At 42.0% G+C, this 24,745-nt stretch overlaps 1 protein-coding gene across 5 annotated transcripts in view; it reads right to left on the bottom strand.

The window, feature by feature from the left end:
* malrd1 (MAM and LDL receptor class A domain containing 1) overlaps positions 1–24,745 on the bottom strand; it is a 449,554-nt gene that overhangs the window by 147,504 nt on the left and 277,305 nt on the right. For all 5 annotated transcript variants that reach the window (XR_015757232.1, XR_015757233.1, XM_043690416.2 and 2 more), the window contains one exon: positions 6,506–6,686. Coding sequence is in view for 3 of the 5 variants with exons in the window: in XM_043690416.2 (XP_043546351.2) it covers positions 6,506–6,686 (181 nt within the window). In the remaining 2 variants the exon portion in view is untranslated. The remainder of the gene's footprint in view (positions 1–6,505; positions 6,687–24,745) is intronic.

Raw genomic sequence — 24,745 nt, 5'->3', positions numbered from 1 at the left:
TAATGATAGGAATTTAACATGAAATTAAGGAAGGTTTGTTTCAGTTATATAGTGCAATGGTGAGACCGCATCTTAAAAACTGTGCAGATTTGTTATTTAAGTCGAGATGTAAATGTTATTGGATGTGGTTTTGAGGAGCTTTATTAATTTGATACTGAGAAGAAGTGGGTTGTTACAAGATAGGTTACACAGACTTTTCATTGTCACTAAAATTTAAAAGATTGAGGGATGACTTAAGTATGTAACATCCAGAATATTCTTGACACAGTGGCCATGCAAAGATGTGTCCTCTCATGGGCAAGTCATGAAGTACAGGGCAATGTTCAAAAATTAAGCATTACCCTTTAGGACAGAGATGGGGTGATGTTTTTTTCTGTCAGAGGATTGTGTGATTTTTTAACACTAACCTCTGAAAGTGGTGGAGTGGGATCATTGAATATTTTTAAAGGCTGTGGCTATTGTTAGGCATGGGAATCAAATGTTATTGTGAGAGGATGGTAATGTGGATTTAAAGCACAAACAAGTTAACCCTGATCTTGTTGAGTGGTGGGGCAGGCTCGAGGGGCTGAATGGCCTACTTCTGCACTGACAAAGACTCTTAATGTGTTTGTTGCCATTGCAAGCAAACCTTCTCTCTTTTGGTTAATAGCCTGTTTTGGTCTGCAGCAACATTTAACCTCTTCAGGAATGCTTTGAGGATACTCACAAAATGTGGGTAGCATGTGGTTACCAGGTTCAATCCCAGCCTCAGTCTGTGTGGAGTTTGCACATTCTCCCTATGTCTGCTAAACTTCTCTCTGGGTGCTCCAGTTTCCTCCCACAGTCCAAAGATGTGCAGGTTAGGTGAATTGGCCATGCCAAATTGCCCATAATATCCAGGGCATGTGTAGGTTGGGTGGATTAGCCTTGGGAAATGCAGGGTTACAAGGATAGGATAGGGGGCTGAGTTTGGGTGGGATGCTCTTTAGATGGTTGGTGTGGACTTGTTGGGCCGAATGGCCTGTTTCCACATGGTAGTGATTTTATGATTATCGCTGACCTCTGGGAATCTCTTGCTGTGACTGTATTCTGACTACAACATTCACATCATGTTTCAGGCATCCAGATGTAATGACCCATTCAGCAGAGCTAGTTTTAAGTGATTAATGCTTGAACACATGCTTAGCTGGTTGCAAGGTGGGGGATCATGCCCAGTACCTAGTGATGCTTAAATACTATCCTCTTGGAAGTGTTGTCTTTGAAATGGGACCTTAAATAAAAAACCTCCCAAGCAAACAATAGAGATTCTATGACATGATTTGCAGTTCTCTCAGTGTTTTAGTCAATATTTATTTCACAATGGGTCTTCCCTTAATAAAATACCAGCCAATTTGCTTGTTGTTTTGGTCGGGTCTTGGCCTTGCATTCCTGATAAAATATCAGTGAATACACTTTAAAAAGAATTTTAAGGATTTAAAGACCCACTGAGGACTTAAAAGACATGAAGGAATTGCTACATAAATATATGTTCATTTTTCCTTAAAGCTGGCTGCTGCGGGAGCCAAGATCATACATATTTCCCCAAGGAATAAATGAGTGAATGTGACATGCTGTAAGATGAAGGAGAGGACTCTTTCATCTTTCTGATCCAAAGTGGTCTTCACAACCAGACAAGTTAGCTTGTGACTGGTGTAAGTTTGACCTATCAGGATATTTTACCAGATGCAGGCATGCTTATGTTATCTCCCATAAATAAGAAATTGTTTGCAGATTTTATAGTACTGATGAATTCAGCAGACATTTATTATAACTATTATATACAACATTACATTCTTCAGGCATATTAGTATTGAGCTGTGTGGATATTGAGCTACAGGTTTGCAACAGAGGAATATACTTCCTGAAAGTGTCATAGGTCAAGTGATCAGAAGTTAGAGTTTGAGGCTCTTAAATACTCTCACATCACCCAGCATGATGCAGTGATAATATCACGAGTATGCCCTTTAATGATATATTGACATGTTAATAATGAGACATAACAAAACAGTCATGCCTCAATTATTGTGGGAAGGAGTGTCTTCACATTTCAGCAGTGGTGTTATTTCAGTGTGAGGGGAGGTTGCTGCAATGGACCCCTCTGTAGGCATGGACAGTCTGTAAAGGGTGGTCCCTCATGCAACCCCAGTAACCTGATTGTACGCTGTTGGGATTGTGGTTGTTTCCCAATGTGGTCAATATATTGCTGCTATTGGTCATCCAGAAGATGTCTGCATCACAGAGGTTCCTGCCATCCATAACATGCCTCGTGGCAAAAAGACATTGGATTTCTATTCCTGCCACCCGGCCAACTCAAAACAGCTGGTAAAATCAAACTCTGGTAAATGCTGTAAGATGCAGTTATTTTACATTTGACATCTTGTTCATTTGTTGACTATTGAAGTAATCTTGATCAATTCACAGTTGAAGGAGAAGTACAACTTACAAGAGAGAATGGGCCAAAAATAAACAGTTCTGCAAACAACAGACCATGGATTCCTGATGAAGGGCTTTTGCCCGAAACATCAATTTTCCTGCTCCTCGGATGCTGCCTGACCTGCTGTGCTTTTCCAGCACCACTCTAATCTAGACTCTGATCTCCAGTCTGCAGTCCTCACTTTCACCTAAACAACAGATCATGATTGACCAACCAATCAAGAGATGGCTAGAAGCTGCTCAGATTCGTGGAGAGACCCGAACAGAAAAAATAATCAAGTGAGGTGACATATTAGCCTAATAGAGTTGTTTAACATAGTTAACATAGCGAAAGTCACAAACTTCACAGGATTTCAATTGTCTGTCTTCCAAAATGTCAATGACAGAGATGGTGTAGACTGAGGGTTAAGTTTTCAGTAAGACTGAGAGTTTATTCTGCCGGTCAAACAACAACAATGTTTGGGCAACTGAAGACATAAATCATCACCAAGAACTCAGGGGCGACAAACTGCACTTAACTCCATGGCATCCAGACCAATATCTACAGAATCAGTATGTGGTCAAAAGGATGTAGCTGGCTGGCCTAAGCATTCAGGATACTGCAAAAGAAGAGTACTCATTTCAACAGGGCAGTCATATTCTAAGAAGAAAGCTTAGGAGATTAAGAATCCTCCAGATAAGGCGATAGACCAACAAATGTCTACAAAGAAATGAAGGATATCTGAGGGATGAAAAATACACTGTCTAGAATCAGAGACAACAATCCATAAGCAAGAGACCAAATGTTCTGTCAGGTGTGAAGAGAGACACATGTGAACCATTTAGCCCAACTGCATTTGTGAGGTCAGAGACTTAGGAGGAAATGGTACTGATAAATATAGCATAGTTGTAGACATGTTTGCATGATGAGTTTACTATGGGGATAAAACTTAGAGTCATACTGCATAGAAACAGGACCTTCGGCCCACCATGTCTATGCTAATCAACAAACACCAAACTGCACTCATGTGCCTTAACTTGTCAGGTGATGTATAAGATAATGGTTCTGAAAGGGTACATTTTCATGTTGTATTGTTCTACCATTTTACTGATGTCACAATCTGTGGACGGAACCCCAAAGGAGTTCTATTGTAGCTTCCAAAGGTGGCAGCTGTATCCGCACAAGCTTCCTAAGGTCCTAGCAATTATAGCTGACCAATGATAAGCACTAGAATGTAATTAACTTTATTGCTATCGCAGAACTAGTATGGTGTCGAAGGAGGCACTCGGCCTACTGTGTCTGCACCAGCTCTCCATCAAACATTTTGACTTAGTGCCTGCCATTCACCTCAATTTTGCCCACCCCCTTGCACATTGTTTACACACAAATAATCATCTAATTTCCTCTTGAAGGCCTCAGTTGAGTTCGAGGCTATGCATTCCAAAGTGTATATGAACACAGATCACTGAAGGCTGCAGGAGAGATAGGGAGGGCAGTTAATAAAGCATATAGTATCTTGTGCTTTATTACCAGGTGTCTAGTATACAACAGCAAGGTGGTGATGCTGAACTTATATCAGACATTTGTTAGGCCTCAGCTAGAGTATTATGTGTAGTTCTGGGTGCCATACCATAGGAAGGATTTGATTTCATTGGAGAAAGTGTACAAGCAATTTACAAGAATGACTCTAGGGGACAGAAACTTCAGTGATGAGGATAAATTGGAAAGAAGAACTCTTAGAGGAGATCTGATAGAAGTTTTCAAAATAATGAGAAGGCTGGATAAAGTAGATAGTAAGTGACTGTTTATGCTCATAAAAGAATCAAAAATGAGAGGTCATTGATTTTTGTGTGATTTGCAAAAGAAGCAAATATGATATGGTAAAAAGAACTTTTTTCACAAAATTAGTTGTTAATCTCTGGAATATACTGCTTGGAAGTGTGGTGCCAGCAGGTTCCATTGAAGCACTCAAGAGGGCATTGGTTGAGTATTTGTGTGGAAACAATGTACAAGAGTATAGAGAGTAGGCATGAGAATGGCACTAAATCATGATGCCTATTTGGACAGCCAGTGCAGGTATGATGGGCCAAATTGCCACCTTCTACATTGTAACACTTTTACGATTCTTTATGGTCTTTAAAATTATTTTATAACAGAGGATGAACAGGTTAGAGCACATGAGCGTAGCAGCTTCCTTTCCTTGAGAGCTCTATGCGTCCACCTGTCCAACTGGCTGATGCTCAGGGCATCATCCTTTCATGGAAAACCTTACTGACAATCCTGATGAAAAAGAAAAGACACTTCCCTCTGAATGGGTTCTCTACACATTCTTCCTGGCCAGGTGACTTGTCTTTCAAAGGAGTGGAGATGAATCTAAGAATTTACAAGAACAAGGGTGGAGAGGGGCAGTGTGCCGGGGTCTGGAGTCAGAGGTTTAAGTTGCTGGGGTGGCTGCTGAGTGATGAGTCATTGTTTAAAAGTTATCTGGGCATTTGAGCTGTTTTAAACCTGGTAATTTTCCCTGGATAACTACTTAAGCATAAGTGAGTCAGAAGCTGCTGAAATCTTTGATTATAAGTCAGGGATGCCGATGGTTTTGCAAGGTTCCAGATGCTAGGTATTTGCCTCAAAGAAACTTTCTCTTCCTTGGTAAGTTCCATGGAGTCAGCTGGTCCAGGATATCTATTTGGTTCTGAAGCACAATTCCAAACTATGCTGTAGTAAGGACAATTTGGCCAACAAACTCCAATTGGAGGAGTAACTCAGCACAAATTCTGACATTTCAAAGTGTGGGAGAGGAGGGGGTGGGGGTGACCTTTCACTGATTGCATTTAGTGGATTCTCCTGAGGCAACATAGTCATTTGAGGGAAGAATATATTTTGAACATGGTACCCCAAGTTGCTTTATGAAGCACTGCACTCTAGCTGTCTGATCTAACCAGCCCTACCATGCCTTCCCTCACTACACTTTTACTATCTTTATGCTGATAAAAGATTTTTGGATTCCTTTGGCAGTCAGTCAATTTTCATTCTATATCTTTGTCTCATTTCCTTTTTCAATTCCCTCTTGATTTGACTAAAGTTAATTCTGAGCTTTCATATTGGCTTCAGAGTTTCTTCTTATACTTGACTGCAAAGGACTCTAAGTGTACAGGAAAACACTGAAGACTACACTGACGATTGGATCAAGGGTAACCTGGTAACAATTGCCACCTTTCAATGAAAATGTAAATCAGCCGCGGTGTCAAATGGCTGTTAATGTCTTAATGCCAATTTTATGCTAGATCCAAAAATGTTACCTCCTCTGTTTTAGTAATAACTTTGGTTTTAACCGACATTTCAAAGTTTGGAGACGTTTGACTCTTTGAGTCATAAAGTTAAATTTTATGGTTCCCCCAAACCCTCCCTGAAGGAATGTTAAATAGGCACCATGGTATAGGTGCCATTCCTGGATCTTACCCAAACACCCGTCACATATTCCAGCGGTGAAAGTGCTGTTGGGAGCTCCACACATCAGGGGCCAATCCAGGATCTTCAATGCAAATTATTGGCCATGACTCCTGGTGCCATTGGGACTTAATCTGTGACAGAGCTGCCAATGTCAAGTGCGCAGTGCAACAGCTTTTACTGCTTGGGCTGGTGACCAGGGAAGTACAGGCAGGTTTCCTTTATGTTTGAATTTCCCTGTTCACTTTGTCAAGCTCTGCTAGCCTAGACCCAAAAATGTCCTCCCACCCCACCTAACCACTCCATTGTATCACCCTACAGCCTTGGATTTCCTTCTTGCTCCATCAATGATCATTGGGGACTCAATGTAGGTCCAGTGGTGACCACCACTCCCTCTATGTGTATGTGTATGCATATATACATATTCCTACCTTCCATTTATATTAGATTTCTTGTATATATTCCAATACAGAACTATTAAAAAGATTGGAGAGTTTTCTGTCTAGAGCAATGTCTTTAACTGAGATGCACCTTGAACTGTTTCAAACTTGTTCAAGGAGCAGGCTCTTATTCTAGTTCTTATCTAATAACTGGAATTCTAATTGTGTACAAACATCTGTTACAGACCTGGGGCACAATTCTTGAACTGAATATCATCAATTGCTGCTCCACCTCCAAAATTCTTGGTGCGGATTCCTTCAAATATGATTTCAAAGTTACGTATCTTTCTCAGATATATCACTGCCTTGTTCCATCTATCACCCTGGTTCCCAGTTATGTTCCATACTTCAGTGAGATCTTTATCCGTCTGTAACAAATGTAATTAAAAAAGCATAACCTTAATAATGTAATAAACAATTTGCAAAGCCCTGGTGTCATACAAGATGCTAAATCTCATCAAACTAGTATTCATCCAAATTAGCATAAAGTCACAATAAGAAAGAAAAACACCTTGTGTTTTTGTAAACTCCTTAAACTAAATACGAGAGCCTCGATTTTCAGCTTTCCAATCAGGATCAAACAGTAGCAGATTACAGAAGCATCGGTTACTGAGCAGGGCAGCCAGAGATCCTGCTTCCATTTCTGCTCATGGCCATTTTCACTAGGACTGGGAAGGACTGGAAATCTAGAACCTGAATGTTTCTACCACCAAGGCAACAAACAGCATTGTGAATTCATTGAGAATCTATTTCTTTTTAAAGAGGAAGCATGGAGATGTGAAGCATTGATTAGAGCTGTGTTTGGGTTTAATAGGTCAGTAAAATAGTTTTTCTTTCTTGACATTTCTTCATGAAACATTGCAATTTCAACCATATCTTTATTTATTCAGATTAATCCTAACAGCGCTGTGATTAGAAGCTGTAACTACTTAGTCACCAAAGTATTTGCCATATTATTACTTCTGCCAACTAGGCAAACTGGCAAGTAAAAGAACAACATGGAACACATCTTCAGATGATTTTTTAAAAAATCATCTAATAAATAACAGGTAGAGGGGAAGGACAATGTAGTATTATGACAATTTGTAAATGTTGAATCTTTTCAGTTGCTTTCATGTATTCAGCATAGACTTCTATTCAGATAGTGGTTCTGAAGTCTGTTTGTTTACTTAGAGAGTGTTAAGGGCTCTTTGCTGCAAGCCAACTGTCCTTTTTTTAACTTGTCTTTGTTTACACAGCTGCTTTGAAGACCAGGGACTTTAATGGTTTAATCAATTGCTTCCACCTATTATAATAAGGGGCTTGCAAGTTCTATTCATGAAATGTATAATGGATGAAGGTGTGAAATAGTAGAATGAAGGAAGTGAAAGGGTGAAAGGGTGAAAGTGAAAGGACAAGGATTTCAAGGTGAGGGTGAGAAATGGGTGATGGAATAAGGTGAGAGTGAGGGATAAGGATGAGAGGAGGTTTTAAAGTGGCTTGAAGTTTCAAACACATAAAGATAAACCACTGATTGCATCAGGATCACCAGGTTTAGGCTTTTTAGGAACAGAGTCAAATCTTCTAAAAATGCTTGCTGTGATCTGGACTTTTCTTCATTTTCACTTTGGGCCTACCACTGGAGGCAGCAGGTCCATTTCCAGGTTGCCTGGACCCCCAGAAGATCCATCCTCCAGCCAGTTTCAAGTCAGAGGCAGCATTGCAAATGGAGAATTAGTCTCAAGATTCCTTCAACTGATGTGAAAATCCAGTCCTTGGACCTCGATTTTACCTCAGGGCTGATTTTCAGCAAAACTGCAGTGGTTGCAAGTTCGAAGCAGAGCTGCTCCAGAAATGAGCCCTGGTATATTTTAACATATAATCCATGCTAAATATTTATACTTCAGTACTTAGATAAACAATAATGTAACCCAAGAGATCATATATAGAATTGTTATATGTACTCACTACTTCAATTGTGCACATGTGACTAAATTCATTTCTCTGTTCTTATCAAACAGCAGATTTGGCAAACCAGGAAGAGGCAACCTGATGGGTTCAATGACCATAAAGATGACACAACATTCAAATGTCCATTTATCAAGGGTGGCTTAAGCAGAAGTAAACTGAGCATTAGAAACCTAGCTAAGAACAATTAACTCCTCAGCCTTGATTGCAACCTTTTGAGGCAAAAGTTAAGAGAAGGGCAATTAGACATAACACATACAGGTTTGTAGTTACTGCAGTCATTTCAGTGTTCTGTGCTGTGGTAGAGAAACACTTAGTTTAATGAATGGCAATAGTTTGCATGAACTGACTTCTGTTTTAAACAGACTTAGACCTAAAGGGTCTTCACTCAAGGGTCGGAAGCATAGATCCAAAGTATTCTCTGATTTCACAAACCCGATCTGGGAAAAAGTGGCCTGGAAGTAGGAATTTAATTCCAGGGCTCTCGGATTGTCTAGTACTCAGGCCCATCAACCCAGAACAAGTACAGAGACGACTGGGCAAACCAGACATGCCGGTGGAAGGCCTGAATTGATTCAAGTTTTTTTAAAAAATAACATTCATTCATAAAATAGCCCTCACTTTTCACACCCTTTCAGTCCGTACATACAGCCCAAACTGACCCATGCTACATGGAGGCCCCCACTCATCCCCATAAACTTTCATATCTTCCACGCCAACCTATACCCCTCTGCCTACCTGCATGGTCATTGACAGCTGTTAAGCCAAACTCTTGTTAACTCATTCCAGCCCAAGCATCCCACCTACCACCTTTGCCCTTACACCTACTATGCCAAGTCATTCAGTATCCACCAAGTGTAACTCTCAGAACACATGCAGTAAAATAATTAAGAAAATCACTGTCATTCAAAAAAACCCTATTTGCTACATTTATATTCATTGAGCTATAAAATGATTTATAACAATAAGAATTAAATGCACGTGCATAATCCTTTATTATATAAACACTTAAATCGATAGTCTCATTTCAAAGAGTCTATAACTATATGCAGTTGTCAATCAAACTTTGGAGAAACAGTATACTGTTGAACCCCCTGTGATGTTACAAGGTTGTGAAATCAGTCATGCAGCACCAGTTGAGTGATAGTAGGTCTCAGGCTTATGCCAACAGAGGGAAAGAGCGGGTAATGATTTTTTTAATATTCTAGCATGTTTGTTTCAAATATAAGAAGGCAGAGATTTCAAATGCCTTGAAGGCTTATGATACTTTTGAAAGTTGCCTTTGGTAGTGCCTTTGTTGCTTTTTGACAGTTAATTTTGACCAGTTTGAAAGTTTTAATCAGTTGGAGAATAAATGAGCTTAGGCACTTATACACAGATGTCTACTTCTAATAGTCCTAAACAGTACCTTGCCTCTCTCATGCAGATATTTTATTGCTCCTACATGACAGCTTCTCTGAAAGAGAGCAACTGACCTCTGCCAAATGTGTCCTGAGATCTTATCCAACAGATAATTTACCTCTCCAGAAGGGTACCTTGCCTATCCAAAAGATTGTATAAAGTCCAGACCTGATTTTACAGGTCTAATCTACTCATGATGTGCTTCATTGACCTGGGTCACCCAAATATCATGTATGTAGTGGCAACTGGTAAGTAAAATGGTCAGCTACCTCAGTAAAATGCATGTGCTCCTGCTCCCTTTCCTCCTCAATGAAAAGGGTTGGTGCCATGTTTGGGGACAGGGCTTCCAATTATCAAGTTTGTCTGCCATTTTTGCAAAAAATCTAGACTTCAGTGTTGATAGTAAAGAAGTCAAACTGCAATTGAGAAGAGATGAAAGTGCATACACAAATGACACTGAAGACTGCAGCATTGACCCTGAATGTCAGACGCTCCATAGTATAGGTATTTTGACTGCTGACCTCAGAAAACATCATAATCTGGTAGCATTCTGAATGACCATAAGCCTTCTTTAGGAATTGTACAACTGGCTCCAAATGGAGATGCCCAGGAAAGGTAATCCAAACGTTTTCTGTCTCAACTCACCTGGGTTACTTGTTACAACCAATGGGATCTCCTCTTATGGCACAAAAAAAAGGAATAAAAACATGAATAAGAAGAAACCCAGAGAGTTCACCCAGCTGGTCAATGACATTGCAGCATTCAGTGTGATTCATACGTGGGGAACTGCCAACTGTCAGTGAATTCCACAATATTATTGTGAACTGTACCCTGGTAAGTGAGACTTATATCTACTTCACCAGCAATTCAAAGAACAGCTGAAAAGAGAGATAGCTCATGCAAGCATTCCAAACTGGCTTACTTTACATGAAATACATGAATGATACAGAAGTATACTCTTGATATCCTGATCAGTCAATTTGCACTTCCAATGAGGTGGAAGCAGGATGATCGAACAGGTTTTTTTGGAAAATTAATAACAAACTAAACTAAGGGATTATTGGATGGATAAAGAGACAGACAAACTGACTCCCAAATAATCCAATTTCACACTAATAAATGGTAGTAGTTGGATTTATTCAACATTGGCCTTCTCTAAGTTTAAAAAAAAACTTCAGCAAATAACTGGTCAGATAACTAATCATCTTGCAACATATTGCCAGGGAATTTTCTTTTTGAATGGGTTCTCAGGATGATATGCACAATCTGACCAAGTTGAACACTTCTTCATCCTAAAGAAGTTTGCATCTTGAATAACGTATCATGGAACACAGATTTTTCATTAAATTGTGCCCATTCTCCTTTCTCAACCAACTCCAACTCCAAACTCCATCATTGCTGATGACTCTCACTGTCAAAAACACATTCCCTTGGATCTTTGGGACAAATCCAACAGTAAGTTAGAAAACAAAGCTGCAGACGTTGGAAATTTAAAACAAAAACAATAAGTGCTGGAGAAACCCAGCAAGTTGAGCAACATCTGCAGAGAAGAACAGAGTTAATGCTTCAAGTTCAGTGACACTTTCTCTGCTTCACACTCATCCCGAACTGGATTTGCTTTGCTTCCAGTTTTGCTTCCAGTCTCCATCGTGCTCTCATCTTCATCTGGCCCATTTTTGACTCCTCCCTTCCCTTTCTTGACATCTCTGTTTCCACTACTGGGGATAGTCTGGCCACCGATATCCACGACAACTCCACCGACTCCCACAATTACCTTGACTATACATTATCACACTCTGCTTCCTGTAAAGACTCCATTATATTTTCCCAGATCCTCCATCATCATCACATCAGTTCTGATGCCGCTACCTTCCACAGGGGAGCCTCAGACATTTCCACCTTTTTCCTCAACCCAATAGTTGGATAAGAGTGGTTACATGCTGATGACTGAGGAATAGTAGAGTATATGGAGATGGTACCGAGGGAGGGATGAGAGAGAGAGAGAGAGAGAGAGTCAGAGACAGAGAGGTTAGGCGAGTAAAGGGAACAATGATGATAAGCTGAGAAAAAGTTATACACAAGGTAGGCTGCTAATGATTTCCTGCCACTCCAGCTGACTGGAGCAAATAGCCGTCACCACTTTCCTCCCCTTCTACAACTACAATAACATCTTTTTTGCCCCACTTTCTATCCCACCTGCTTCCATAAGCCTAAAAGATCATAAGCCTCATTTCTGGCATTTCCAAATTCCTCTCCCTTCCCTTGTCAGCCTTCCACAGGGTTCGTTCTCCCCATGACATCTTGGTTCACTCCTCCTCCACTCCCAACACCGCCCCACACCACACAGAACCTTCCCATGCAACTGTAGAAGGTATAACACTCTCCTATTCACCTTCTCCCTCGTCACTATCAAAGGCCCCAGACACATCTTCCAAATGGAATAGTGATTTACCTGTATCTCATTCAATATAGTCTACTGTATTCCCTGCATGTAATTGGTCTTGTCTACACTGAGAAGATGAAACACAGACTTCTGCTTTGTCTGTAAAGACCCTGAGCTTCCAGTTACCTGCTGCTTCAACACACCAACATTTCTGTCTTGAGCTGGCTGCAATGTTTGAGCAAGGCTCAACACACGTTGGAAGAACAACACATCACCTTCCACCTAGGTACCTTATAACCCTCAGGACTCAACATTAAATTTTACAATTTCAGAACATGAACACCTTCTTCCATATATGTTACCCATCCCCATTTCCCTAGATCCTGCTTGCATGAGTTGCTTCCAGCACAGCCAACTTATTTTCAAACATTTACACTTTGCATTAGCAACCCACTCAGTGTATACCTCTTTCTAGGTTTATCATCATTCTTCTCTTTATTTGCCTCACCTCTCTCTGACTCTCTCTCTCTCGTCTCCTCCCTCAGTACCATCTCCATGTACTCTACTACTCCTTAGTCATCAGCATGTAACCACTCTTTTCTAACTATTTTGAATTCTGATGAAGGGTTACTGGAATTGAAAAATTAACTATGTTGTTCTGTCCACATAAGCTGTCAGATTCAGTACTAAATCTCACATGCATTTATTGTTATAAAAGTATTTAATGCAATACTTCAGCATGTTAGGCATTGCTTGACCTAAAGATAAGAAAACAAATGATTCAAAACTAAAGAATATACTTCTGTGCAATGCAATGGTGAAATGTCCTAGGTTTGATTTGTGCTCATTAGTAAATTAGCTGACCCAGCTAGGTAATGGGACAGAATGGAGGACTGCACTCAATATTGGTGTTCCTGGTTATGGAGGTGGAAATTCAATTATCCAGGCTTGCCACTCCTGTTCATTGTCCAATAGATAGGAATGTTAATTTTTTTTCTCACTGTGGTCAGATTACTGATGCCCTTTCAAGTTGGTCACAAGCCAACAGAGCAAATGGATTCCTACAACCAGCTTTCACATGAGGAATGACAGCTACTATTTACAATCAGGTTGGCATGGATTCTGTGGAAGTAATGATGGCAAAACTGTCAGCATTTACCATCTGAGGCTGATAGCATGTTTTGAAATCTGCACACGTGCAGTTAGATGCTGATATCCAGGTATTGCTATTAATGATTCAGCACTTCCACTGAAACTGCAATGCTGTGGTTCGCACCAGTCTGCAATCAATTTGCAATCATCATACTGATCAGAAGTTCCACGTTCCACATATGTTGGTTCTAATTGATGGTAACCATAAATTGACATTATCTGGAGGTGCCAACCTTGAGCCATGTTGCTAAAGAGGTAATCAGATGCAAATAGAGGGACACTTTGTACCAACCTCCATGGTCTATAGCTAGCAGTACTAGGTATTAAGGGAAATGTTTGCAAAGGTGGCACTGGATGCCTTGATGGAGGAGCCTGAGGGGGACCTGTATCCATGAATGGGTGGTGAGGGTTTGAGGAAACCCCTCATACCCTCCTCATATGGGCTAAGGGATCTCCTAGCAAGATGCCCATGACCAAGCACTCCTTTATCTTCCCATAGTGACTCCTGTAAAGTCTCCAACAAGGTGAGGTAATATATCGTTTCCAAGTGAAGTCCTCAGTGCATCTCTGGAAGAAATGTTGCTCATGTGTTAGTGAATTCCCACTCTGGAAAGAGCTAAGAGCAGATTAAATAATAATTTTAAGGTATTGTCCATTGATCAAAATCAATATCAAACTTATTTTAATAGAGTGTGTACATGACTCCTCACAGTAGGAAGCAGCATCTTTAAAATTCACTTGTATTTGCAGATTGACTATGGCCCAGCCTCATCAGCACAATGTGGAGGAGTGCTGTGAGACTCTGTGAAATAGAGATCTTGATTGATGTAAATTTAATACTTGGAAGATGACTTAATTAATTGACTGATGTGATAATTTAAAAAATAAATCATTTTGCCGTAAGAACTATTTTCAGTATATTTTTGATAGTGAAGTTAAAATGCCAATGCCCTTTCCAGTGCCCTCCATCTGAAAGGAGTGTGCCAGTTTGCAATTTAGGCAAACTCTTGATATACCAGGGTCCGGATTGTCAGTGGTGCCAGCTGGAGAATGTTTAGCATTCACCATAAAACCTTGTCTCCTCCCAATGGCTGCCTCTATGCCACGTTGCAGATTGTCCAGATGCTGAAGTTGGAGAATGTTGCTGATGGTAATTTCATTGAAGATCAGAGGCAGATGGCTAGTTTTCTTGTTGGAGATGGTCACTGCCTACACTTTGGTGGCATGAATGTTAATTGTCACTTGTCAGTCCAAGCTTGGATGTTGTCCATGTCTTGCTGCCTTCAGACAGACGGTTTCATTAACTGAAGCTCGAGATGGCATACAGTTAGTCAACACTGCAGCTGTTATGTTATCAGGGCCTAAAGACCAAGCTCAACCATTTTGTGATATCACGTGGAATAAATAGAAATGATTAAAGACTAGGTTTTGTGAACACTTTAGCAAACATCTCAATTTCTGATCTTATATTGGAGTGAAGATCATTGATGAGTCAGCTGAAAATGGTTGGGTATAGGACACTACCCTGAGCAACTTTTGCAGACATGGAGCTAAGATGATTGACTTCCAACAACCACAACCATCTTCCTGTATGCTAGGTATGACTCCATCAGCATGGAGTTCTCTCTTGATTCTCATTGATTTCAGCTATACAAAGGTTCCTTGATGCCACACTTGATCAAATACTTTCTCACCTCAGCTCTAGAATCAGTTCTTATGTTTATGTTTGTATTAAGACAGTAGTGTTGTCAGGAGTCGAATAGTCCTGCAGCAATCTAAACTGGGCATCTCCAAACTGTGTGCTGCTGAGTAAGTGCTGCAAGATAGCATTGTTAACGACCCCTTCCTGATGATTGAGAGTAAATTGACAGTGCTGGAAATGATTGGAATGGATCTGCCCTATTTTTGTAGTGGACAGGATATAGTTGAGTAATTCTCAGAAATTCTCAGAACAATTTGTCTGAAGGCAGAACTAGTTTTGGAACATATGTCTTCATCATTGTGGGCAGGATGTTGCTGTGGACCTTATTCTTTGCTGTACCCAGGGCTTTTAGCCATTTCTTGTTATGTGGATGTGATAGGATTACAATCTGATCTGTTGGTTATGGGATCGCTTCATGCTATCGACTACATGTTGCTTCTACTTCATTTGCAGGAGTTGCTATGCACTCAGTTCTATGCTTGACATGCAGTCTTAATTAAAGGAAAGTTGATTCACTGGCTTGATAATAATGTCAGGGTGGCAGTATGTCAGGCTAATATACAGACTGTGCTTGAATACAATTTTGTGCTGCTGTAGGGCCACATTGCTTCATGAATACCCAGTTTTGAGCTGCTGCATCTGTTTTGGATCCATCCCATTTAGCATAATGGTAATGTCATATAACACATGGAACATGTTCTCAATGCAAAGATAGAATTTAGACTATGGACAGATGCACCTACAACAGTATTTTGGTGAGGACGAGGTCAAATAGGATTTTTTTGTCATCTTGGTTCCTTCACCACTTGCCACACAGCCCAATCGTATAGATATGTCCTTCAGGACTTGGTCATTTTGGTTAATAGTACAAAGCACCAAAGCACTCTTGCAGATGTGCATTTATGTCCTCTATCTCAAGCACATTTTGTGTTCTTTCTACCCTCAGTGGTATTTGCTGAATTAGTTGCATTAGCTGAGGGAGCAAAGTTAAGACTCTAAGTGGTAATCAGCAGTTCTCTTTTCTCATGTTTGACCTGGTACCATAGGCAGGAAGGTAGATTACTTAAGCTTGAAGGCATCATGGGGCAAGCATTCTTTTTTAATTCTATAATGGTGACTACCCTCAGTACAACATTGATCCATTGTCAAAGTTCAATGCACCTCATGGGGGTTCTCAATGCCATGTTCGTGCAAGATTGATATCCACTCTTGAGAATCTGGAAAGAAAAGTTTGTCATTCTTGGAACTCAATGTTGAAGGTGAAAAAGCTGTGACCTCAAAGTTTGTGAGAAGATTTGTAGCTCGGGTGCTCGTTGTTGTGGTTCTGTTCGCCGAGCTGGAAGTTTTTGTTGCAAACGTTTCGTCCCCTGTCTAGGTGACATCCTCAGTGCTTGGGAGCCTCCTATGAAGCACTTCTGTGGTGTTTCCTCCGGCATTTATAGTGACCTGTCCCTGCCGCCTCCGGTTGTCAGTTTCAGCTGTCCGCTGTAGTGGCCGGTATATTGGGTCCAGGTCGATGTGTTTGTTGATGGAGTTTGTGGATGAGTGCCATGCTTCTAGGAATTCCCTGGCTGTTCTTTGTTTCGCTTGCCCTATAATGGTAGTGTTGTCCCAGTCAAATTAATGTTGCTTGTCGTCTACGTGTGTGGCTACTAGGGATAGCTGGTCGTGTCGTTTCGTGGCTAGTTGATGTTCGTGGATTCGGATCGTTAGCTGTCTTCCTGTTTGTCCTATATAGTGTTTTGTGCAGTCCTTGCATGGGATTTTGTACACTACATTAGTTTTGCTCATGTTGGGTATCGGGTCCTTCGTTCTGGTGAGACCTCTTGAAAACAATGCATTGTGACCTGGATGGTATATCACTGCATACCTGACTGGGGGGATATTTGTCGAGTCCCACATCTCCTATTGAAAAGACTTCACAGCAACGATGTTTGCAGCATCTTTCACAGGAACAAGAATTATGTCAATGCTGCACTGAGACTGCACAAGCTCTCTTTCATTACCATCTCTCTGCTAGCCTTCACTCTGCATATGCACCATTCCTCTGACAGGTGCAGGAAAGTCCATCAAGTCCTGTCTGTACTACTTCAAGGGTTACGGACTTGGTAGCTCTGTCTCAGCAGCTCCCATCTTCCATTGTATCGATAAGGTGAGGAGACAGTGACAGGCCTTAATATCAAGGCCGCAAGAGACGTGTTCTTGCATCAAAGGTGCCCGAGCCAAACTGGAATCAATGGTTATCAGGGTTCAAACTCTCTGCTGTTTGTGGTTATTGGAGATCAGCTATCTCAGCTCAAGGGCACCTCTGCCAGAGTTTTTCAGGGCAGTGTCCTAGGTCCAACTATCTTCAGCTGCTTCAACAATGACCGTTCCTCCATCATAAGGTCAGAAGTGGGGATGTTTGCTGATGATTGCACAATGTTCAGCATCATTGCAGCTTCTCAAATATTGAAGCAGTCCAAGTTCAAATAGACAATAGACAATAGGTGCAGGAGTAGGCCATTCTGCCCTTCGAGCCTGCACCACTATTCAATATGATCATGGCTGATCATCCTTAATCAGTATCCTCAGTTCTCCTTCCCCCACCTCACCCTAGTTCCAAACTTCCAGCTCAGCACTGTCCCCATGACTTGTCCGGACTTGTCCTACCTGTCTATCTCCTTTTCCACCTATCCACTCCACCCTCTCCTCTCTGACCTATCACCTTCATCTCCTCCCCACTCACCCATTGTACTCTATGCTACTTTCTCCCCACCCCCACCCTCCTCCACGCTTCAGGCTCACTGCCTTTATTCCTGATGAAGGGCTTTTGCCCGAAACGTCGATTTCGCTGCTCCTTGGATGCTGCCTGAACTGCTGTGCTCTTCCAGCACCAGTAATCCAGAATCCAGTATCATGTTCCTGCCTTATCTCCATAACCCTTGATTCCACTATCCTTGAGAGCTCTATCCAACTCTTTCTTAAATGAATCCAGAGACTGGGCCTCCACTGCCCTCTGGGACAGAGCATTCCACACAGCCACCATTCTCTGGGTGAAGACGTTTCTCTTCATCTCTGTCCTAAATGGTCGACCCCGTATTTTTAAGCTGTATCCTCTGGTTCGGCATTCACCCATCAATGGAAACACGTTTCCTGCCTCCAGAGTGTCCAATCCTTTAATAATCTTATATGTCTCAATCAGATCCTCTCTCAGTCTTCTAAACTCAAGGGTATACAAGCCCAGTCACTCCAATCTTTCAACATAAGATAGTTCCGCCATTCCAGGAATTGACCTCGTGAACCTACACTGCACTCCCTCAATAGCCAGAATGTCTTTCCTTAGATTTGGAGACCAGAACTGCACACAGTACTCCAGGTGTGGTCTCACCAGGGCCCTGTACAGCTGCAGAAGAACCTCTTTGCTTCTATACTCAATCCCTCTTGTTATGAAGGCCAGCATGCTATTAGCCTTCTTCACTACCAGCTGTACCTGCATGCTTACCTTCATTGACTGGTGTACAAGAGCACCCAGATCTCTTTGTACTGCCCCTTTACCTAAATTGATTCCATTTAGGTAGTAATCTGCCTTCCTGTTCTTGCCACTAAAGTGGATAACCATACATTTATCCACATTAAACTGCATCTGCCATGCATCTGACCACTCACCTAACCTGTCCAGGTCACCCTGTAATCTCCAAACATCCTCCTCACATTTCACCCTGCCACCCAGCTTAGTATCATCAGCAAATTTGCTAATGTTATTACTAATACCATCTTATATATCATTAATATATATTGTAAAAAGCTGCGGTCCCAGCACTGATCCCTGCGATACCCCACAGGTCACTGCCTGCCATTTCGAAATGGAGCCATTTATCACTACTCTTTATTTCCTATCAGCCAACCAACTTTCAATCCAAGTTAGTACTTTGCCCCCATACAATGTGCCCTAATTTTGCTCACTAACCTCCTTTGTGGGACTTTATCAAAAGCTTTCTGAAAGTCCAGGGGACATAAATTTAAGGTGAAGGGTGGAAGGTATAGGGGAGATGTCAGGGGTGGGTTCTTTACCCAGAGAGTGGTGGGGGCATGGAATGCGCTGCCCGTGGGAGTGGTGGAGTCGGAATCATTGGCGACCTTTAAGCGGCATTTGGATAGGTACATGGATGGGTACTTAATCTAGGTTAGAAGTTCGGCACAACATCGTGGGCCGAAGGGCCTGTTCTGTGCTGTATTGTTCTATGTTCTATGTTCTATGTTCTATCTCCCTCATCCATCTTCAGAGTTACATCCTCAAAAAATTCCAGAAGATTAGTCAAGCATGATTTCCCCTTCATAAATCCATGCTGACTCTGACCTATCCTGTTACTACTATCCAGATGTGTCATAATTTCATCCTTTATAATAGACTCCAGCATCTTTCCCACCACTGAGGTCAGACTAACTGGTCTATAATTTCCTGCTTTCCCTCTCCCACCTTGCTTAAAAAGTGGTACAATACTAACCACCCTCCAATCCGCAGGAACTGATCCCGAATCTATCGAACTCTGGAAAATAATCACCAACGCATCCACGATTTCTCGAGCCACCTCCTTCAGTACCCTGGGATGTAGACCATCAGGCCCCGGGGACTTATCAGCCTTCAGACCTAACAGTCTCTCCAACACCAGTTCCTGGCAAATATAAATTCCCTTCAGTTCAGGTCCTTCAGCCACTGTTACCTCAGGGAGATTGCTTGTGTCTTCCCCAGTGAACACAGATCTGAAGTACCCAATTCAATTCTTCTGCCATTTCTTTGTTCCCCGTAATATATTCCCCTGTTTCTGTCTTCAAGGGCCCAATTTTAGTCTTAACCATTTTTTTGCCTTTCACGTACCTAAAAAAGCTTTTACTATCCCCCTTTATATTTTTGGCCAGTTTATCTTCGTACCTCATTTTTTTCTCTGCATATTTCCTTCTTAGTAATCCTCTGTTGTTCTTTAAAAGCTTCCCAGTCCTCCGTTTTCCCACTTATCTTTGCTATGTTATACTTTTTCTCTTTTAACTTTATATGTTTCTTAACTTCCCTCATCAGCCACGGCCACCCATGCCTCCTCCTAGGATCTTTCTTCCTTTTTGGAATGAACTGAACCTGCATCTTCTGCATTATACCCAGAAATATCTGCCATTGTTCCTCCACTGTCATCCCTGCTAAGGTATTACACCATTGAACTTTGGCCAGCTGCTCCCTCATAGCTCCATAGTTCCCTTTATTCAACAGAAATATTGTCACTTCCGATTGTACCCTCTCCCTCTCAAATTGCAGATTGAAGCTTATTGTATTATGGTCACTACTTCCCAATGGCTCCTTCACTTTGAGGTCCCTGATCAATTCTGGTTCGTTGCAATACCAGATCCAGAATTGCCTTCTCCCTGGTAGGCTCCAGCACCAGCTGTTCTAAGAATCCATCTCAGAGGGACTCCACAAAGTCTCTTTCTTGAGGTCCAATACCATCCTGATTCTCCCAGTCTACTGCATGTTGAAATCCCCCATAACAACTGTAGTAACATCTTTGCGACAGGCCAATTTCAGTTCCTGATTCAACTTACATCCGGCATCCAGACTACTGTTTGGGGGCCTGTAGATAACTCCCAAGAGGGTCTTTTTACCCTTAGAATTTCTCAGCTCTATCCACACTGACTCTACATCCCCTGAATGCAAAATGATCTGGCCAATATCCAAGACAAATGGCAAGTAACATTCATGCCACAGAAATGCCTCGCAATGATCATCTCCAATAAGAGACAACCTTACCACCAACTGAATCCCCCACATCCTGGGGTTATTATTGACCAGAAACTCAACTGGACTTGCCACATGAACAGAGTGGCAAACACAGGTTAGAAGCTAGGAATACTGCAGCTAGTAACTCACCTCCTGACTCCCCAAAACCTATTATCAGCTACAAGGCACAAGTCAGGAGTATGATGAAATAGTCATCACTTGTCTGGATGAGTGCAGCTCCAACAATACTCAAGAAGCTTGACACTATCCAGGAGAAAACAGCCAGCTTGATCAGCACCACATCCACTCCCTCCACCACAAACACTCAGTTGTAGCACTGTGTATTATCTACAAGATGCATTGCAGAAATTCACCAAAAGCCCTCAGACACGCCCACCACCACTACCATCTAGAAGAACAAGGGCAACAGATACAGGGGAACATTGCCACCTGAAAGAAATCCTCCAAGCCCCTCACTATCTTGACTTGGAAAAATGTTGCTGTTCTTTCTCTGTCGCTCAGTCAAAATCTTGGAATTCCCTCCCTTAGAGCAACCCACAGCATAGGGACTGCAGCAGTTCAAGAAGGCAGCTTACCACCACCTTCTCAGTGGCAACGTTGATGGTGAAAGGCAATAAATGCTGGCCAGCCAGTGATCCCACGTCCCACAAGTGAAAATTTAAAAAATGATTGACTTCCTCTCCAAGTAAAACAACTATGGGGCTATTATAAAATGGCACACAGCTCGAGCAGTTTCTGATTGATTGAAAGGAAATTGCCCTATTATCACCCTTCTGCAGGCTTTTGAGGCAAGATTCAGTTTCAATTTGCCTCCAAATAATGAAATTCCAGACCACAGTGACTTTCGAATGCTTGTGATTAAAAGATTAATGTTCTGGTTTCACAATATTCAATTTATCTGGGAGAGCACTGAACCTGACACGTGACCCATGAAAGTACAAAATAAAAGATAGCAGGTCAATCTGACAGCAGAGATTACTGTGGACAGGGCAGAAATGGCAGGCTGGTCCACCCCCTTTTGTCACCTGTCAACTAACTGAATGCAGATGTGTTTTAAAAATGTTTTAACCCCCTGAATGCTCTAATTGTTGAGAAAAGACAAGTAGAGAGTTTATTCGTAGAACATAGAACATAGAAAAATACAGTGCAGTACAGGCCCTTTGGCCCTCGATGTTGCACCGATCCAAGCCCACCTCACCTACACTAACCCACTATCCTCCATATGCCTATCCAATGCCCGTTTAAATGCCCATAAAGAGGGAGAGTCCACCACTGCTACTGGCAGGGCATTCCATGAACTCACGACACGCTGAGTAAAGAATCTACCCCTAACATCTGTCCTATACCTACCACCCCTTAATTTAAAGCTATGCCCCCTCGTAATAGCTGACTCCATACGTGGAAAAAGGTTATCATGGTCAACCCTATCTAAACCCCTAATCATCTTGTACACTTCTATCAAGTCACCCCTAAACCTTCTTTTCTCATGGATGCTAACAAAAAGGATAATTGTTTATTGTTTCCTGCAACAGCATCCACTCACATGGTCACAAAAGAACAGATGATTGCAAAAGAGATGGCATGCACTTCTGTCCAACAGTTTACTGTTGCGCATGCTTCTTTAATGAAGATTTGAAATGGTGCACGCTTATGATTCTTTATTTTGTCATTGAAGTAAATAAAAGTTGCAAGTGTATGAAAATGGATTCATAACAGATTATGTTTGCAGTAGCAAGTTTGTCTGACCACTCCAGTTTAACTGTAGCCACGCCTTCTGGGTGAATAAAACCTGAAAGAACTGCAGGTGCTGTACATCTCTATGACTCTATGCTGCAACTCAGAAACAAAACCATAAATTGCTTGAAAAGCTCAGCAGGTCTGGCAGCATCTATGGAGAGAAATCAGAGTTATCGTTTTGGGTCCAATGACCCTTCCTCAGAACTGATAGTAGCTTCTTATTGAATGTTTGCTTACTCAAGAGACATACTGAATTCTCTGCACCCTGATGGGTTTTAGGCAGGATGTTGTTTCTTTGCTAGACTAGTGTCCTTCCTTCTTTCTGCCTGATAGTCCTGAAAAATAAGTCTTATAAAATGTTGAACCTAAGCTGAAATTTAACCAAGTGCTGAGTGCTAATCTTGGAGAGTTTCTGTTTGTGAGCTCTATCAGGTTTTCTCTTGCCATTCTCTGCAGTTCACCTCATTAACCTGCTCAGCCCCAGAAGGAAAGGACCCTATCGTTTTTTTCCTTTTTATTCACTCACGGGATGTGGGCATTGTGGCTGGCCAGCACTTATTGCCTGTCTCTAGTTGCCCTTGCAAAGGTGGTGATGAGCGACTTCTCAAACTGCTGCAGCCTGTGTGCTGTAGGTAGACCCCCAGTGTGGCCATAAAGAACTTCACCCAAATGTAGAGGCAGACACAGGAGCAGTCGGCAGGTTTTCTGGACTCCAACAACATGATTTATACTGTGCTGCCTCTGGAAAATGTATGTCTGGCTGGTTCCAACACATTGCGTGTCTGCCAGACAAGTGCACAGGTCTGCAGTCCATCACTTTAGCCATTGGTGATCACAACCAATAACAAGGCAATGAGGAGATGACCTCACTCCAGGTGTCCCTTCTTCACAAGGGTACAGGATGGTGCCAGAAAGCATCCAAGCAGAGGAGGATCATCACATATACATTCAAGAAGGTTCCTATCTGGACACTCTGGAAGGAAGGTCTCCCACCTCCACACTGCCTCCCACCCTTGCCTCAGCGGGTATTTAAGCTGAGGAGGGGGATCCTGCCTTTGGGCATGACACACTCAGCATGTCTGGGTCCTCTAGCCACAAATGCCCTGGGTTCACTCATCTGAAACAAATGGTCAACAACTTCCACAATAGGCCATTCTCCCACCAACCAGCTGCAGGCCCTGGGATTGCATCTCGACAGAGCATGAGGGTAAGGACGAATAAGATCTACTGAAAACACATGGGTATCATGGGTGACACATCATTGTGAATAGGCAAGCATGTTTGTAAATATGTGTTTGTTTTTCACCATCACCTGTGTGAGCAAGTGTCATTTCAGCAGCATCTATAAAAATGAAAGTAGAGAGGACGGCACCAGGGTGCAGTGGTTAGCACTGCTGTCTCACAGCATGAGGGACACAGGTTCAATTCCAGCCTTAGGTGACTGCCTGTGTGGAGTTTGCATGTTCTCCCCATGTCTGCGTGGATTTCTCCGGGTGCTCCGGTTTCCTCCCACAATCCAAAGATGTGCAGGTTGGGTGAATGATAATTGCCATGCTAAATTGCCAAAAGCGTTCAGAGATCTGAAGGTTAGGTGCATTAGTCAGGGGTAAATGTGGAGTAATAGGGTAGGGGAATGGGTGAGGGTGGGGCACTCTTCAGAGGGTCGGTGTGGACTTGTTGGGCTGAAGGGCCTGTTTCCACATTCTCGGGATTCTATGAGAGGCTAATCATCTTTAGCACTATACAATAACAACATACAAACAACAAGTGTAAGCCATTTGGCCCTTTGAGCCTATTCTACCATTCAGTAAGATCATGGCTGATCTGATTTTAAGCTGAACTCTACATTTCTCCACATCTCCAATAATCTTTCATTCCACTTGGTAATCAAGAGTATGCAGGGCATGAGCAGGATGAACAGAAAACAACTGTCCCCTCAGTTGAAGAACCAATAACAAAAGGGCACATTTTTTTCAAGGGTAAGCCAAGAGGCTCAGAGAGGATTTGAATATTCTTTTTTCACCCAAAGAGCAATCAGGGTATGGAATGCATTGATTGGGAGGATAATTGAGGTGGGCAGACTTCATAATCTTTAAAGAATACTTGGATGACCACTTGAAGTGTCATAACATTCAAGGCTATGGGCCTAATGCGGAAATAGGGACGAGTGAAGGTAGTAGTGTCTTTTTTGGCATTGGAGATGAGATGGGCCTATGGGCCTTTTCTGTGCTATATGATCCTACAAAGAGTTGACCTACATCTGCCTTAAAATTATTTTAAAATTCTGCTTCCAGAGCCCTTTAAGGAAGAGAATTTCAAAGATTCACAACCTCCGAGA

This window comes from Chiloscyllium plagiosum, unplaced genomic scaffold, assembly GCF_037043375.1.
Source record: "Chiloscyllium plagiosum isolate Xiang-an unplaced genomic scaffold, Cpla_swu_hap1 HiC_scaffold_5, whole genome shotgun sequence".
In the NCBI taxonomy this organism is placed as follows: domain Eukaryota; kingdom Metazoa; phylum Chordata; class Chondrichthyes; order Orectolobiformes; family Hemiscylliidae; genus Chiloscyllium; species Chiloscyllium plagiosum.
Note: the sequence above shows the minus strand (reverse complement) of the source record. Positions and strands in the feature narration are given on the sequence as shown.